This window comes from Dendropsophus ebraccatus, chromosome 7 (assembly GCF_027789765.1).
Source record: "Dendropsophus ebraccatus isolate aDenEbr1 chromosome 7, aDenEbr1.pat, whole genome shotgun sequence".
Classification (NCBI taxonomy): Eukaryota; Metazoa; Chordata; class Amphibia; order Anura; family Hylidae; genus Dendropsophus; species Dendropsophus ebraccatus.
This window is the reverse complement of record NC_091460.1, coordinates 135,013,698-135,033,208: the sequence shown is the minus strand read 5'-3', so window position 1 is coordinate 135,033,208 and position 19,511 is coordinate 135,013,698. Positions and strand designations below refer to the sequence as shown.

The following is a 19,511-nucleotide window of genomic DNA, read 5'->3' as shown; positions in this document are numbered from 1 at the left end:
AGGTATGTCTTACCTTCCTCCTCGGCACCTGTCTTGCGATTTTAGTCGGGGTAAACTACGCTCCGGGGTACTGTTAGGAGCCCTGCCGCGTCATCCGGCCCTTCTAATGATAATCAATGGAGGTGGCGGGTCGGGCAGTGCTCTTAAGGGTACTCTGGAACTATTCCCTGACTAACAGCCTGGGATCGGCACCAAGGAGGAAGGTAAGACACATACCTTCCTCCTCAGCGTCCCCGACCCGCTGTGGGGGTCAGACTGCTGGGACTCCCACCAATCCAGATGCAGAGATGAATAGTCATCAAATGAACAAAATGCATTGAAGTGACCAGCACTTGAGTCATACTCTATAGAACTTTTCAACATTGTCAAGTTCAGCTTGTTATCCCATATTCTGTGGTTGGAAACTAACTTCTGGAGTTGGGAATACCCCTTTAAATTCATCTAACCTTCTGAGATTCCCAGGCAGCCCTTTCAAGTCCTGTAAAGTGGGGCTTTTATACGTGGCACTTCTTACTCAGGCTCGATTAGACTAACATCTGAGAAGTCTGGAGGCCAAGTCAACACCTTCAACTCTTTATCATGTTCCTCAAACCATTCTTGAACAATTTGTCAGTATGGCCAGGGCATAATCCTGCTGAATGAGGCTACTGCTGTTAGGGAATACCATTAGCATAAAAGATTTTAAAAAATGTAATGTAAAAATGTAGTTGGAACATGTCAATAGCTAAATCAGGCCGATAATCACTCCATGTAATAGAGACAACGATCAGCCGATGGCCGATGATCATGTCTTTAGGTCCAAACCTAAACTCATCCTACCGCTCATCGCTACGTGTAATAGTGATGCGCAGCCAATGGCTAACGATTGAATAAACTGTTACACATCACCTATCTGCGTTCGCGGTCTTCTCCTGCAGAGGGCTTTCACTCTCAATGCCACAGCTGTAACTTCAGAACAGTCTGTCAGCTATGACAGGCCGCTCTGAAGCTACAGATGCTGTGCTGGGAGGTAAAGCAAAGGGCAGGAGAAGACATGGAGAGGTAATGTATAACAGCTTACGGCAAGGTCTGCATGGACATCGCTAAGAATGTCCATGCTGCTCTTTCTAAATGACAATCAAGCTGTGTAATAGGCTCTGTAAACAGGCGTTTATCTAGCAGATCGGCAATCGCTTACATTATTGATCGGGCCGTCATTGGTCGTCTAATAGGACTCTTACAATTGCATGAATGCCAGGATTCAAAATATTCCAAGCACTGCTTTTCTTGTCTTAGGGTACTATTACACCAAGCGTTTTTTGACGATTAACGGTAAACGATCTCAAACAACTGCTATGGCAAACGACTTAAAATCGTTCACCCAATTACACAGAACGATGATCGTTACTTATGATCGTTCTTGCGTACATTTTGTACGTCGCTATTGCGTACGTTTCAGCTATGACTTCTTATTACAGCGAACGATGTGCGAACGATTTGCCAACGATCAAACGATAAAAATGGGTCTGAATTCTATCAAACGACCAACGATTTCTCGTTGGTCTTTTAATCGTTGTCTGCTATTACACGAAACGATCTAACGATTTTTCGAACGATAATTGTCCCATGTAATACGGCCCTTACTCTCTTCTAGTGGTACATGCTGGTACTATCTCAGGTGAGCATGCAGCCATCTATATGACATAAAAGAAAATGTGATTCATCTGATGAGGTCACCCTTTCCCATTGAACCACGATCCGGTACTGATTCTCACATGAATTATTGTTCCTCATTGCCGGCTGTACAATTGTCAACATATTCCGATTTGTTTTTGGTTCGCTCAGTTACTTTGCCTATAAATTTGCCCCTTTTGTCATTGTTCACATTTGTTTTCTGACATCATGAAATCAAAATAGATTTACTGGAGTTCAACCCTGAATATGCGCAATGACAAATGGCTTTTTTTTCTCTAAATGATCAGGCGATAATTAATCGTCTCATTGTTCTCATCCCCGCCCCTTACAAATGGAAGTTTCATCATTAACAAGAGGCAATGCTATTAGTTTTCCTTTTAAAGGATTTCTGGTCATTGGTTTGACATTTTTTATTTATCACAAGCTTAAAGGGGTTATCCAGCGCTACAAAAACATGGCCACTTTTCCCCCTCTCTTGTCTCCAGGTCAGGTGCGGTTTGCAATTAAGCTCCATTTACTTCAATGGAACTGAGTTCCAAACCCCACCCAATCTGGAGACAAGAGAGGGGGAAAAGGGGCCATGTTTTTAGCCACTGCAGACTGTACTAGTCCATGTAGAGGCAGTCAGTATGAAAACAGAACGAATCCAACCTGCTGATATGTCCCTATTGCACAGGAGACGCTGAGGAGGAAGGTATGTCTCTTACGTTCCTCCTCGGGTCCGTTCCTGTGCAGTTAGCCTTTTGCTCCACAGTTCGGTGTGACCGTTAGGAGTATCGGGGCACCCATTAGGAGTACTGCCCCCGCTGGCCCACTCCATTCATTATCATTACAAAGGGGCGGGCTGGCCGGGGCCGGATTGGAGCTATGGGCGGTGGGCTTTGCTCCTATCGGTCTCACCAGACCATGGAGCAAACTACTAACTGCACCAGAATGGCACCACTTCTGTCCAGAGCAGCCGCAAATCCCCATAGAAAACCTCTCCTGCTCTGGACAGTTCCTGTCCGAGACAGAGGTGGCAGCAGAGAGCACTGTGTCAGACTAAAAAGAATCCACCACTTGGACATACAGCAGCTCAGAAGACTGGTGATTTTTAAATAGAAGTAAAATACAAATCTATATAACTTTCTGAAGAAAAATATTTTTGCCGGAGTACCCCTTTAGGAGATAAATAGGTCTAAAAAATCTAGGCTTCAATCAATAAGTCATACATTTCTAAGTCCTCATCTAATACTACTACCTAGCAAATTGTAAAACGTGCCTTGGCTGTCCCTCTTTTATATTTTACATGGGTTTTAGTAAGGCAGGTCAGCTAATCTGTTGGGCTTATGTGCTTAGGTTAGATGATATAACTGGTCAAGGTTTATGAATTTTATGACTCTTCAATTCTCTGCAGCAAAGTGAAAAAGGGATTTTGACTGGGAAGATTTACGTGTCGCTTTGTCCTGTAAATCTTGTCTTTGAGGCTAGCTGAATGAAAACGGTCTCCACGGGTCTCTGCACTGGGATCTTTTTTCTATTACCTAAAGTGTCGCTGTCGTTATAACTTTCAAAATCTTAATAAAAAGTAGATGTCATATATAGCAAGTTTGCAATTCACACTCATTATTATTTATTTTTTTAGTGTTCATGCTGTAAAACAAAGCTATACTTACTTGTATCCAGGTCCAGTCTCCTGAAGCTTTTTAGTCTTTGCTGGTTGTAAAAAAAATATTATATTATTATTCATATATTATATATTAGTTATAGGCATTGAATTTCATGTAATAGGAAGTTGATCCAGAGATTATTCTGATTGCTATTCTGGAGTCAGGATGGAATATTTCTCCCTGTGATGGGGCAATGAGCCTCATGAGGCTTTTTGCCTTCCTTTGGATCATCACAGTGGGTTGTAGGTCGAACTTAATGGACTTTTGTCTTTTCTTTCTACCTTATTGAGGCTAGTTTCACACACGGCAGTTTGTTGGAAAAATGGCACTGTAGTTTTTGTGCCAAAGCCAGACGTGGATTAAAAAAAGAAATGGAAAATATAAAGGAAGGACTTAGGGCTTTCATCAACCCGTGTAAATGGGCCTTTGGTTACATAGGCTAGTTTGAATCTTCGGCAAGCCATGTGACTGCTTTGTTAGGCTACGTTCACACGTAGCAAAACTATTGGAATTCCGCAGCGGAATTGTCCGCTGCGGAATGCATTAGCCTCCCTCTTAAAATGGGAGTCTATGGGAGGCGCACGGTGCTGTTCTCACATTGTCTCTCCGCGCTGAAGAATGAACATGTTCATTCTTCAGCGCAGGGAGAGCAGCAGCGCGCGCCTCCCATAGACTCCCATTATGAGAGGGAGGCTAACGACAATTTCACCGCGGAATTCCGCTGGTTTTGCTACGTGTGAACGGGGTCTTACAGTGCCACAAAAAATCAAACACTTTACCATCTCCTGGCATCATACTGAAATATGATGCTGGGCGGGGAAAGAGTCCATTACAAGACATACCCATCCATAGGATCCATGGAATACAGATGTGGGAATAAGCCCTTATACGTCTGCTTCCTAGTGGATCCACTTCTTGCGTTGGCTCAAAAACTGCAGTGGCAGTTTTCCAAAAAAACTTAAAGGCCAATTTACACAATTTTAGATACAAGATTGCGCTTTTTAACCCTTTAAGGACCGTGCTAACTTTCGTTTCTGCGTTTTCGTTTTTTCCTCCATGTGCTTAAAAGGCCATAGCGCTTGCATTTTACACCTACAGACCCACATGAGCCCTTATTTTTTGCGTCACTAATTGTACTTCGCAATGACAGGCTGAATTTGTCCATAAAATATGCTGCGAAACCAGAAAAAAATTATATGCGCAGTGAAATTGAAAAAAAACGCAATTATTTTTCTTTGGGGGGGCTTCATTTTTACGCCGTGTGTCCTATGGAAAAACTTAGTTGTTATATATGTTCCTCAAGTCATTACGATTAAAACGATATATAACATGTATAACTTATATTGTATCTGATGGCCTGTAAAAAATTAAAACCCTTGTTAACAAATATACGTTCCTTAAAATCGCTCCATTCCCAGGCTTATAGCGCTTTTATCCTTTGGTCTATGGGGCTGTGTCAGGTGTCAGTTTTTGCTCCATGATGTGTTCTTTCTATCGGTACCTTGATTGCGCATATGCAACTTTTTGATCGCTTTATATTACATTTTTTCTGGATTTGATGCGACCAAAAATGCGCAATTTTGCACTTTGGGATTTTTTTGCGCTTACGCCGTTTACCGTGCGAGATCAGGAATGTGATTAATTAATAGTTCTGGCAATTACGCACGCGGTGATAAAAAACATGTTTATTTATTTATTTATTGTTATTTGTAAAATGGGAAAAGGGGGATGATTCAGACTTTTATTAGTGGAGGGGATTTTTTATTAATAAAAACACTTTTTTTTTACTTTCTCTTACAGTAATATGAAGCCCCCTGGGGGACTTCTATATACACAGAACTGATCTCCCATTGAGATCAATCCTGTGTATATAATAGAGCAATGATCCATCAGATCGGTGCTCTATTATAATGGTCTGCTGCAGACCATCTGAATAGATTGCCGAGCCGGGATCAGCGTCATTCCGACGCTGAGCCCCGGCCGGATCATTAGAACGGATCTCGCATCGCGGGGGGGGAGATCCCCCACTGGACACCAGGAAGAGGGGGCACAGCTGCTATTCAAATGCAGCTGTCAGCTTTGACAGCGGCATTTGAATAGGTAATTAGCCGGCCGCGGCGATCGGCCGCGCCGGCTAATACACGCGGTCCCTGGCTGCACTTAGCAATCGGGGACCGCGCGCTGCAGAGAGGGCTCACGCCAGGAGCCCTCTCTGTTTACTCTTAACGCCGCATGACGGGTATACCCGTCATGCGTCGTTAAGAGGTTAATCTATAAACACGTGTTATAGAGCAGGAAGAACTGAGCAGATTGACATATATCTTTATGGGAAAAGATTCGGTATAGCTTGTAACATGTTGATTAAAATCCCTGCTCATTCTGTGGTAAGGAGTCCAGTGGGCGGGGTCACTCACGGGGCTGGACTCTTTAGCATGGAAACATCAGAGATTTCAATCAATAAATTACAAGTTATATTAAATCTTTTCCCATAAAGATATATATCAATCCACTCAGCTCCTTCTGCTCTATAACATGATGCCGATAGCTTAGGAAGCTTTTTTATGGTGACGGGTTCCCTTTAAGGAAAGAATGATTTGTTCTGCATATATATATATAGAGAGAGAGAGAGAGAGTACACCTCGAAGAGGGAAGTTATTTTCAGCTGATTCGCAGCTAACAAAATAAAACCTTGATTTCCCAGGGGGAGGAGCACTAATTGTAGCCATTCTGGTGACCTTAGCGGTCAGTGTTTCATGTTATGCACAGTTACATAACCATTTGTTGGCCGCTACTGCTCTCTCCGGGAAAGTATCTCAGCAGTCCATTCAGTTCTTGTATTTTATTCATAAACTGTATATACTTCCTTTCTGCAAGAAAAAACAATTCTACGCACACTGAAAAATCAACCTTCTGCAATATATTGTGATTTAATGGAACTCATGTACAATACCCTGCTTAGCTAGAAATCTGGGCCAACGCAAAACATTGAGGTGCACAGTGTTTCCATGTATTGTCAGGTAGTTGATAATGTATCTGTTTGGAAACCTAAAAATGTAATAACAAAAAGAAATGTTTTTTCCATTTTTACTCTTACTCATACTATGTTTTTGCAATCTGTTTTTTTTTTCTATTTTTTCATTGACTTGCATTATAAAAAAAAAAACAACGGATCAATGTGGTCGACCACACTTTTGTGTATGCCAAAAAAACCAATGAAAAAAAATGAATCAAAATGAATGCACACAAATAGATCTACTTTCATCCGTTGCTTTTTTTTTTCATAAAACGGATGAAAAAAAAAACTATTACAAAAATGCAGTGTAAACCCAGCTTAAAGTGTCACTGTCGTTATAATTTTCAATGTAAATCAACAGTAGATGTGATATAAAGCAACTTTGCAATATACACTCATTATTTTTCTTCTTGTTGTTATCATGCTGTAAAACAAAGCTGTACTTACCAGAAATCCAGGTCCAGTCTCCTGAAGGCAGATTTTCTGACTTGTGCTGGATGTAAAAAACAGACACAGGAATTCCGGCCAGTACAGAGAGTCACGGCTCAATGTGTCCATCAATCACATGAATGCCTTCTCTCTGTGAGCGCTCAGATGGCCTGGGATACACAGGACTTCCTGATTTCTGACTTATGAGAAAAAAAAACTGCCAGGAAACAGGAAGTGCTGTGTTTTCCATGATAACTTAAAATAAATAATGAATGTAAATTGCAAACTTGCTTTATATCACATCTACTGCTGATTTAGATTTTGAAAGTTATAACGACAGGGACACTTTAATTCTTAATTTCCACATACACTTTGCATTACTGCCTCAACATTTCTCTTCAAGGTAGAATTCATCAAGCTACTGTAGCAATGATGGTTATTTCTTCCATTGTAAACTGAGTCACTTGAGTCTGTGTAATGGATATGAGAAGTAATGTTTGTGTCTCTTATACCTATAGGATGACAGTGATGTGGAATGGAAATTTGCCCGATCGAAGTTATGGCTATCGTATTTTGATGATGGAAAAACACTCCCTCCTCCATTCAGCGTTGTTCCGAGCCCGAAATCGTTTGTGTATCTTATTATGAGGATTGTCAACTTGCTGAGGTGTAGAACAAGGAAACTGCAGAAAGACATTGAAATTGGAATGGGCGACTCCAAATCCAGGGTAAATGTTCAATTTTTCTTTGTGTTTCCTGTGAAAATATACTAGTCTCTTCATCAGTTCTATATAGGGAATGTTTTATCTGTGTTATCTGTGAAATGAAGAGCATGTTATGAGCTATGTTTATTACAGGCCTGTTCCAAAGCCGCATTATTTACATTTCACTTTCAGAAAGTTCCAGAGATTTGTCATTTACTTCTATTTAAAAATCTGAAGTCTTCCAGTACTTATCAGCTGCTGTATGTCCTGCAGGAAGTGGTGTATTGTTTTCAGCCTGACACAGTGCTATCTGCTGCCACCTCTGTCCATGTCAGGAACTGTCCAGAGCAGTAGCAAATCCCCATAGAAAACCTCTCCTGCTCTTCAGACTGTAAAGAATACACCACTTGGTGCAGAACATACAGAAGTTGATAAGTACTGGAAGACTTTAGATTTTTTTTTTTATAGAAGTAAATTACTAATCTCTGGCACTTTCTGGCACCAACTAATTTAAAAGAATTTTTTTTTGTGAACTACCACTTTTAAATGATAATCCAAAAGAAGATGTCCAGCACTCTGAGAGTAAAAACTTAAAACTTGTCTTTATTGCAAAAACACACTGATACAAGAAATAGGTGACTATAGTTGGCGCGTTTCGGCGTACTTACTAAGTTGTGATCAAGGCGTTTTGCATGCCGAAACGCATCAACTATAGTCACCTGTTTCCTGTATTGGTGTGCTTTTGCAAAAGGTTTTAAGTTTCTACACTCAGAGTGCTGGACAACTTCTTGTGGATTATCGTGTGGAGGCCAGATTCCAGGCTTTTATGAGCGCCGATACAAGTTGCTTGCAACCGGTGAGCTGACTGCTACTGTGATTGTGGTTCATTACCCCTTTTAACCCATAGCTGCACCAGGACGTTACTGAAACACCCGTGGTGGGACACCACATAGGCACCTGTGGCAGAGGAGATGAGTGTTTGAGAGAAGGCGTAGTAAGGAGCTGGAACAAAAAAAATCACAGCAGACCCATAAGCCAAATGGTTATTGTGGTTGGGTTCTGAGTGATATGAGAAGGATCCTAATAGGGCCTTGGCTGAAGTTAGCTTTAGAGAGAGAGCGTGCTGGCCCATTAAAAGACCATAAGATGGCATATACATGTAACCAGGTTGTGACACTTTAACTCAAAGCGGTGGTTCAGGCAAGGTCTAGATGCTCGCCAGCACCTAACTACACATACAGTAGTGTGCCACACTGATCAGCCTCAGGACCCATGTGCTCAGTCCCTCTGACTGCAAACTTGCTTTGGCTAGGCATGCAATTATTATGAATGGGGAGAAAGAAAGGTTTCTGGCTGTGGCATATGTCCCATAGAACAAAGGGACTGGGCAATTAAAATCCAACATGCCTGATCCTTCACTGCCCTGATATAATCTATGGGGGAAGGTTTCAAAGCATGTGTCGACCCATGGTTGTACTGTGTTTATGCATGACTTCAGTGTAGAGGAGTGAAGAAGAAGAAAGCCTTAAGTCTGGTAGATAAATACACGTGGGTGCAGTGGCATTGATGAGGTGGAAGCAGGCTGGCTAGTTCTGGGGTTTTGTCATGCTAGGGAACATCCCCGGGGTACTTGAGTTTCATTTGCTTTTGAATTCCAGTCCTCATGGTCCACCAACAGGTCATGTTTTGAGGATATCACATACAAAGAACACCTGTGATAATACCTGATGCACTGAGTATAATTATATCACCTGTAATAAAACCTGATGCACCGAGTATAATTATATTACCTGTGATAATACCTGATGCACTGAGTATAATTAAATCACCTGTGATATTACCTGATGCACTGAGTATAATTATATCACCTGTGATAATACCTGATGCACTGATTATAATTATATCACCTGTGATAATACCTCATGCACCTGTGATAATACCTAAAGCACTGAGTATAAATATATCGCCTGTGATAATACCTGATGCACTGAGTATAATTATATCACCTGTGATAATACCTGATGCACTAAGTATAATTATATCACCTGTGATAATACCTGATGCACCTGTGATAATACCTGATGAGTATAATTAAATCACCTATGATACTACCTGATGCAGTGAGTATAATTATATCACCTGTGATAATACCTGATGCAGTGAGTATAATTATATCACCTGTGATAATACCTGATGCACTGAATATAATTATATCACCTGTGATAATACCTCATGCACCTGTGATAATACCTGATGCACTGAGTATAATTATATCACCTGTGATAATACCTCATGCACCTGTGATAATACCTAAAGCACTGAGTATAATTATATCACCTGTGATAATACCTGATGCACCTGTGATAAGACCTGATGCACTGAGTATAATTATATCATCTGTGATAATACCTGATGCACCTGTGATAATACCTGATGAGTATAATTAAATCACCTATGATACTACCTGATGCAGTGAGTATAGTTATATCACCTGTGATAATACCTGATGCAGTGAGTATAATTATATCACCTGTGATAATACCTGATGCACTGAGTATAATTATATCACCTGTGATAATACCTGATGCACCTGTGATAAGTCCTGATGCACTGAGTATAATTATATCACCTGTGATAATACCTCATGCACCTGTGATAATACCTCATGCACCTGTGATAATACCTAAAGCACTGAGTATAATTATATCGCCTGTGATAATACCTGATGCACTGAGTATAATTATATCACCTGTGATAATACCTGATGCACCTGTGATAAGACCTGATGCACTGAGTATAATTATATCACTTGTGATAATACCTGATGCACTAAGTATAATTATATCACCTGTGATAATACCTGATGCACCTGTGATAATACCTGATGAGTATAATTAAATCACCTATGATACTACCTGATGCAGTGAGTATAATTATATCACCTGTGATAATACCTGATGCAGTGAGTATAATTATATCACTTGTGATAATACCTGATGCACTAAGTATAATTATATCACCTGTGATAATACCTGATGCACCTGTGATAATACCTGATGAGTATAATTAAATCACCTATGATACTACCTGATGCAGTGAGTATAATTATATCACCTGTGATAATACCTGATGCACTGAATATAATTATATCACCTGTGATAATACCTCATGCACCTGTGATAATACCTGATGCACTGAGTATAATTATATCACCTGTGATAATACCTCATGCACCTGTGATAATACCTAAAGCACTGAGTATAATTATATCACCTGTGATAATACCTGATGCACCTGTGATAAGACCTGATGCACTGAGTATAATTATATCATCTGTGATAATACCTGATGCACCTGTGATAATACCTGATGAGTATAATTAAATCACCTATGATACTACCTGATGCAGTGAGTATAGTTGTATCACCTGTGATAATACCTGATGCAGTGAGTATAATTATATCACCTGTGATAATACCTGATGCAATGAGTATAATTATATCACCTGTGATAATACCTCATGCACCTGTGATAAGACCTGATGAGTATAATTAAATCACCTGTGATAATACCTGATGCACTGAGTATAATTATATCACCTGGGAAGTACTAAGGGAATCCTCAGACATGACCTGTTGGTGGCTATGAGGACTGGAATTGAGGAGCACTGCTTTACACAATACATAAAAGGTCTTTGTATCTTGGCACAGGAAAAGGCTATGGACAAGCCTGGAATCATGAAGAGAATCCCTATCTGCCCCTGGGCTTGTCTCCTATGGAGCTGCTGACAGGTCCACTTTATAATATTAACAGTGTGCACAAATGGAACATTTTGTTTTTATTGAAGGGTTAAGAACATTCCGCTTTCTAACATACTGTAGCATTCTAATAATTCACCGTCCGTGTATAATCCTAACTGTGAGCACCAAGAACAGTCTCCATTTACAATATCGGATTATTCTGCCCCCTCTTTTGTGTCGCATTGTTTCGTTTGCTAATGTCAAACACCAGTATGATGTAAACTACAAGCAAAATTAATGAGATTATCTCCAAATACAAAGCATCTTGGCACATAGTCATGTTTGTTTCATGCTGATCACAGAGGTAAAGCTTCACTCCGGGGCCAAGTAATTAAAAAAGTGATTTTACTGAAGTACAGGATTTGGCTTGCATCTAACTACATGGATTGGTGTTATTATAATGAATCACTTTGGCGTCTGTGTCAAAGTATTTCTGTATTCTGCATGATACAGACACGCTGAACTCTGCTAGTTCTCTTCTATTCACATTATTTAAAGGGGTAGTCTGTTGAAAATCTTTCAGAAAACTGATTTCAGAAAGTTATATAGATTTGTAATTTACTTCTATTTCTAAATCTTAAGTCTTCCAGTAGTTATCAGCTGCTGTATGTCCTGCATGAAGTGGTGTTTTCAATTTAGTTTGACACAGTGCTCTCTGCTGCCACCTTTGTCCAGAGCAGCAGCAAATCCCCATAGAAAACCTCTCCGGCTCTGGACAATTCCTGTCTCAGACAGAGCACTGTGTCAGACTGGAAAGAAAACACCACTTCCTGCAGGACGTACAGCAGCTGATAATTATTGGAAGACTTGAGATTTTTAAACAGAAGTAAATTACAAACCTATATTACTTTCTGAAGCAGTTTTATTTGAAAAAAAAAAAAACATTTTCGCCGGAGTACCCCTTTAACCTTGAAATATATGACGACTTGGTATCTGAATAATATAAATTTGGATTGATGACACCAAAATCTGCCATCTGCCAGTACAAACACCGATATAATCAGACCTAATAGATTATTATTTAAAGTGTACCTGTCATTTGAAACAACTTTTGACATGTCATAGAGACATTAAAAACAAAGGAATGTTGAGAAAAAAAAATTTAGAACAGGTTTTTATCATATGTATGATGGAGGAAGTATATGTGGTGAGTCCTGACTCACTCACTCACTCACTCACTTTTTCTATCATTATATGTCAAAGAGACGTGTCAAAAGTTTTGATCAGTCCCGGTCTGAGTGTTCACACCCGTACCGATCATGAGAACAAATGGTGAGGAGTCTGCTCCCCGCTCTGTGACAGTAAAAGAGTCGGGCCCCATAGACTTACATTAGGAGCCCAACTCCTAACGTTACATAGCAGGGAGAGGCTCTTCTCCCTCCTCGTTCTCACGATAGGTACGGGTCTGAACACTCCGACCTGATCGAAACTTTTTACATGTCTCCATGACATAAATAGAAGAATGCCAGGACTCACCGCATATACTCCCTCTAGCATAAGTATGATAAGATTCTGTTCTAAAGTTTTTGTTTGTTTGTTTAATAAAAAATAAGGTTCTTAGGAAACCATTTCATCAAATGGAATGTTAAGGTGAACCCCAGATTTGGACCCAATACTAGCTAATGGCCACTCTTTAAGTCCACAAAACTGGGCATACAGGATCAACTAAACTCTGTGTGAAACAAGTACAGGACCTGGGTGGAGTGCATGGAGGAGGAGGTAGCCACACCCCACATGTCTCCATGACATATCAAACATTTTTTCAAATGACAGTGACACTTTAAAGGGAACCTGTCACCCCCCGTGCCGGGGTGACAGGCTCCCGACCCCCCGCTACAGCCCCCTATACTCACCTGATCCCGCGGGGTGCCGCTTCTGGATCCGGTCGGGTCATGGAGATCTCAGCTGCTGCAGCCCGGAGCGCGCGCTGAGAGATGAGTCCAACGCTCATAGAGAATGACGGACGCTGTAGCGGGGGGTCGGGAGCCTGTCACCCCGGCACGGGGGTGACAGGTTCTCTTTAAAACCAGACTACACCGTGATATACTGCAATAGACATCATCTACCATTGTAATTTTTATGACCCTTGGGTGGCTTGTGCTGCTTGGATTGTATACATAAACAAACAGACAAACAGTGTGTCTATGAGAAGGCTCGCGCGCCTCCGCTTACATAATGCACATGTCAATTCTTTGAGCGCACAGCCGCAGAGAGCAGAGGCGCGCGAGCCCCCTTATAAACACACTGACACTGAGGCAGGAGGGATTCTGACGATTTTGCTCAGTGTGCACATACTCTTAGTCAGTGTTACTTCTGTTTACACCCTTTGTTATAATATGAGTGTGTACAGAGGCAGTGAAATTCTGTGCAAGTTATGGAGAACCAGGCCAAATGTATTGAAAGTAAAGGGTTCGCCCACTTTGGACAGTCTATTATGGTTAGAATGCTCCCCAGAATATAAACAGGATGGTATTTATGGGTTCTCGCTGCTGCTGTATCCTGTAAGGCTGCAATCTGTTCAACGTATGCGTTTTTAATTGGTTACTCTTAACGGACAGAAAAACGTAGTCAACACTACTTTTGTGTCAGTTGAAAAAAACGCATCCGTTTCAATCCGTTTTTTTAAATAAAGAAAGTCAATGGAAAAACGAATCCAAACAATTGCATCCGTTTTTTTTTTTCTTTTATAAAACGTATATGTCAAATGGATTGCAAAGACGCAGTGTGAACCCAGCTTTATCTATTGGTGTGGTGCCCTATTCCCCTGCCCTGAAGCATTGTAGAGTTTCCATTTAAATCAGTGGCTCGAGAGTAAGAGGTAATCTCTGTGATGGCTCTCCGCTCTGGCTAAGCGATGAAGATCATGAACACAAGTGCTGGGCTGTAAGTAGATGATCTCATTGTGATTTGCTAGTGAGTAATGAAGTGTATAGGAAAATGTGGCAAATATATCAGCTTAAAGTGGACCTGTCAGCAGGAAAACAGGGGTCGTCTTCTCGATACTGGTAGAATAGGGGGTACACAAACAAATGGAGAATTCTTTGCTAGTATATTTTTTATCATTATCCATGTATGCAAAAAGAAAAATTGACATTGTACTGTACAATATTATCCTGCACCTGTTCAACTTTTCAGGCTGTAAAAGCCCTACTCCAGGCTATATATGCAACAGGTCCTGTATATACATAGGGCAGGGCCGTATTTACAAGTAGGCATCAGTGATCCAGTGGCTAGGGCAGCACCTTGCAGGGGGGCAGCACCAGGGAGCAGGGGGAAAGAAACAACTTTTATTTTGTTTTTATTTCTTTAGTCTACCACCTCCCATTCAGACTTGCTAGTAAATCTGGTGTCTTTTCGAAGGGGGGGAGGTATGGCAGTATTGGTCAGGTCTAGTATGGCGGTATTATCCAGTCACAGTATGGCGGTATTGGTCAGGTCTAGTATGGCGGTGTTATCCAGTCACAGTATGGTGGTATTGGTCAGGTCTGGTGTGGCGGTGTTACCCAGTCACAGTATGGCAGTATTGGTCAGGTCTAGTGTGGCGGTGTTATCCAGTCACAGTATGGCGGTATTGGTCAGGTCTGGGGTGGCGGTGTTATCCAGTCACAGTATGGTGGTATTGGTCAGGTCTGGTGTGGCGGTGTTACCCAGTCACAGTATGGCGGTATTGGTCAGGTCTAGTATGGCGGTGTTATCCAGTTACAGTATGGTGGTATTGGTCAGGTCTGGTGTGGCGGTGTTACCCAGTCACAGTATGGCAGTATTGGTCAGGTCTAGTATGGCGGTGTTATCCAGTCACAGTATGGTGGTATTGGTCAGGTCTGGTGTGGCGGTGTTATCCAGTCACAGTATGGTGGTATTGGTCAGGTCTGGTGTGGCGGTGTTATCCAGTCACAGTATGGCGGTATTGATCAGGTCTGGTGTGGCGGTGTTATCCAGTCACAGTATGGCAGTATTGGTCAGGTCTGGTGTGGCGGTGTTACCCAGTCACAGTATGGCGGTATTGGTCAGGTCTGGTGTGGCGGTGGTAAATGTGACACCATGAAAAATTTCAAAGATTCAAACTATGGGGGAGATTTATCAAACATGGTGTAAAGTGAAACTGGCTCAGTCGCCCCCGGCAACCAATCAGATTCCACCTTTCATTCCTCACAGACTCTTTGGAAAATGAAAGGTGGAATCTGATTGGTAAACCTTCTAACATGTTAAAGGGCTAAATAAGTAGAAATGCGTTTCTTCATTAGAAAAAAAAATAACACAAGAATAATGGGAGGTTTGTTAGGGGAAAGATCAATAGCAACATGAGAAAATTTTTACTGAAAGAGTAGTAGATCGGAGCTTAGAACAAACTTTCAGTAGATGTGGAAGCCAGCTACAGCCAATGCTACGTGAGCCGACAGGGAAGTAAGGAAGGTTATCATTTTTTTTTATTTATTTATTTTTTTTATTATCCACCTTCCTGGGCACCAGAGGACCAAAAAAAATTTTTGCCCAGACAACTGCTTTGATATTTCTTTATAATTATTGTAGAGTCTATTTAACCAACATATCATTTTTTTTTTTTTAGTTAAACCTCTTCTCCCAGTCCAACACCAAGGTTTTTGAGTCGCGGAGTTTCAACAGTATTATGAATCAGCCGACTCGCTATCAAGTAAGTAGCTGTTCCTAATTCTCTATACGATTTATTCAATAAAGAAAACCGTTAATAATGAGATCTCCTATACACATTACATGCTCGTAATTTCAGAAGAAGAAAAAAAGAGTCAGAAATCTCTTCATAGAACTGATGTTTTACAAGGAAGCGATGACAATTTGTCACTTCTCTAGAGATTCATGTTTTGTCTCTCCTTGTCACTTTTCCTGACAGCAAATAATGAAAAGACTTATAAAGAGATATGTGCTGAGAGCCCAAGTGGACAAAGAAAACGATGAAGTGAATGAAGGTACGAGGAATAATCATGCAGATTACCATTCACCACCTATACTTGTCATACTGACAACCCAATACATTTTCGTTTTGTTGACTTATCAAAGCTATTTGGGTTTCCCAAAAAATTGGCTCTGTGAAAACGAATGACTATCCAACCTGAAACGTAGAGATAGATTTATACAGGAAAGAAAATACTCACTTACTATACCAGTACATGAACATATTATATACCAATATTTTTGTTTTTTTAAAGACTAGGTAGAAACTGGCCATAGATAAGTATTTTTTAAAGGAACACTTCAGGCAATACTTACGGTGTATGGAATAGGGAACACCATTGGGACTTACATCACCTATTAGAATAGATTTAATTTAATGAAAAACCCAGTGGGCTATGTTCACACTACGCCTAAAAAAGAGAAAATGCGTCCGCTTTTTCTGTTTAAAAAGACGTCCATTTTTGACGCGATTTAAAGTGACACTGTCACCCCCTTTTTGCATTCTGACTTTTCAACACAGGTGTTAAGGCTAAATTTAGCAGTTTTCATACCTTATTTTATATCGTATGTCATGCTTCTTGTTCCAGAAAGTGATCTTTTATCATCTGCAGATTGTGTGTAAGTGGGCGGGACTTCACAGCAACAGCCACAAAGCCACCGTAGGCCCCGCCCCTCCGTGTCATCATCGGCACATAGGCCCCACTCTCTCAAGGCCCATTGGCTAGCCTAAAGGTCAAGGCCCACCCTCTCTAGGTCGGCAATACCGATGGGCATCGAGGGGGTGGGACCTATGCGAAGATGATGTTACAGAGGGGAGGGGCCTATGGTGGTGCTGTGGGCGGGGCTAAGTGGCACTGTTGTTGTGAAGCCCCGCCCACTCAACACAATCTGCCGTTGATAAAAGATCACTTTTTACTGGAACAAGCACCATGATGTATGATATAAAATAAGGTATGAAAGCTGCTAAATTTACCCATTACACCTGTGTAGAGAAGTCAGAATGCAAAAAGGGGGGGACAGTGTCACTTTAATTGACTTCAATGAAATACATTGAAGTCAATGGAATAACAGACGTCCAATGCACACAAAGTATGAAATGACAGACGATGTGTGCAAGGACATCCAAATAATAATCATGACAATTATTTTCGGAAGTCTTTCAAACAAGCGGACGTTATTTTTTTTTTTAGTTTTTCACACAGTTTTTTTTTCACCGTCCTTTCACTGTTTTTACTATTAAATTCAATGGACTTTTCAATAAAAGACACATCCAAAGGGCAATCAGTCCACCTGACCTAGAATAATGTACCAACAGCCGTCATTGCATGGGTGGCAAAACAGCGAAATGACGGACCTTTTTATTTTTTTCAAAAGCTGAGAGAAATAAAAAAAAGTCATAGTAAAATAGCCACAGGCTGACAATATGCGATCAGGTTATATTGCAGTTGTATTGCTGTTTCCATCTGCATCATGTCAGTTTCCAAACATGAGTAATAAGACAATGGTACCGCATTTATCCCTTTACAAGCGCTCCTGACGAGCACTTGCAGTTAAGTGTTAAAGGTTATGACCTATGGGGTTGTGGTCATTTGGGGGACAAGGTCCAATCATGTAAGAATAACTTATTAAAAAGCCTACACAGGGTACTGAGAAATGGCTTCAAGGGGTTGCTCACCCAAACTTTTTTTTTTCTTTCAAATCAGCTGGTGCCAGAAAGTTCCAGAGATTTGTAATTTACTTTAAAAATCCAGTTAAAAATCAGCTGCTGTATGTCCTGCAGGAAGTGATATTTTTTCCAGTCTGGAGTGCAGGAGAGGTTTTCTATAGGGATTTGCTCCTACTCTGAACAGTTCCTGACATGAACAGAGGTGGCAGCAGAGAGCACTGCGTCAGACTGAAAAGAATGCATCACTTCCTGCAGGACATACAGCAGCTGATAAGTACTGGAGATTAAAAAAAAAATAGAATTCAATAAAAAAAAATCTGGCACCAGTTGATTTGAAAGAAAAAAAATGGTGAAGAATCCCTTTAATAGAAAAAATTCTGCGTATTTTAGAGCTAGGGAATCTTTTTCAATACAAATGGACATCTATGGACATCTAAAGATCACGTGTACAAATCACTTTTCCTTGTTATTACAGGTGAACTGAAAGAAATAAAACAAGATATTTCCAGCCTCCGCTATGAACTTCTCGAAGACAAATCCCAAGCTACCGAAGAATTATCGGCCTTGATTCATAAACTAAGCGAAAAGCTCAATCCCAGTATGTCGAGGTGCGAATGAGTAAAGGATTCTGGAGATTTGTCAGCAGAAAGTACAATGGCAATAAACTATAAAGCATCTGATACTTGAAGACAAAAAAAAAAAAGTCTGACCGATTTGTAGCACACGATTCCCTATAGATTTGTCATCTTATAGACGTACCTCTGCGGATCCAGGGTATCATAGTCACGTCATAATGGTTCCTGTAGTTAGATTTGGATGATGAAATCAATTTAGCGCAGGCTTATTCCATACTAAATATGAGGTAAGATGTGTCCGTTATAAGCGAAAAAACTTTATTGTTCAGATTTCAAAGGCGCAATATGGCGGAGACCTAAAGGTGCTAAAATGAAGACAAAAGGGAGGGAAAAGTAGCTGTATGACTATACAGTAACTAACCAACAGAGGGCCTACTGACTGACTTATCAAAGCTAATTGTTCATAGATTGGTTGTTTAAACAGGTTGGCCACTTTATAGTAAAATTGTTCAGCGTATAGTATTAGTAAGTGTACTCACTGTATATACTGACAGCAGCTCCCTGTGTACCTCACAGAGCAAAAATAAGACTTGCCTCCTCTAGGCTGTGCTGTCCTGCTCTGTGATGATTCTGTCCATAAGATGGCTGACATGGAAGAGCATGTGACCATGCCCCGCCCCAAATGTCCAACACTGAGCCTGGATATGCCTATGTAGGACACTGGGGGCGGGGCATGGTCACATGCTCCTCCATGTTGGCCATCTTATATATCATTCTGATCCTATGCATTTCTGTCACGGTGTGTTCATAGCTATGGACACTTGAACTTTGAGGTGCAGAGTTAAATTCACTGCTGATCCGATAGCGGCCATAGTGACCAGTGCTCTTAAAGGGGTTATCCAGCGCTACAAAACATGGCCACTTTCTTGCAGAGACAGCACCACTCTTGTCTCCAGTTTGGGTGCAGGTTGTGTAACTCAGTCCCATTGAAGTGAATGGAACCTAATTGCAAACCACACCTGAACTGGAGACAAGAGTGGTGCTGTCTCTGGAAGAAAGCGGCCATGTTTTC

At 40.9% G+C, this 19,511-nt stretch overlaps 1 protein-coding gene across 1 annotated transcript in view; it reads left to right on the top strand.

Moving 5' to 3' along the window:
• TRPC3 (transient receptor potential cation channel subfamily C member 3) overlaps positions 1 to 19,040 on the top strand; it is a 175,139-nt gene extending 156,099 nt beyond the window's left edge. Inside the window, exons 9-12 of the mRNA XM_069978543.1 lie at positions 7,284 to 7,493; positions 15,837 to 15,920; positions 16,137 to 16,212; positions 18,340 to 19,040. Coding sequence (XP_069834644.1) covers positions 7,284 to 7,493; positions 15,837 to 15,920; positions 16,137 to 16,212; positions 18,340 to 18,482 — 513 coding nt within the window. The 3' untranslated portion in view covers positions 18,483 to 19,040. The remainder of the gene's footprint in view (positions 1 to 7,283; positions 7,494 to 15,836; positions 15,921 to 16,136; positions 16,213 to 18,339) is intronic.
• The last annotated feature ends 471 nt before the right edge of the window (positions 19,041 to 19,511 follow it).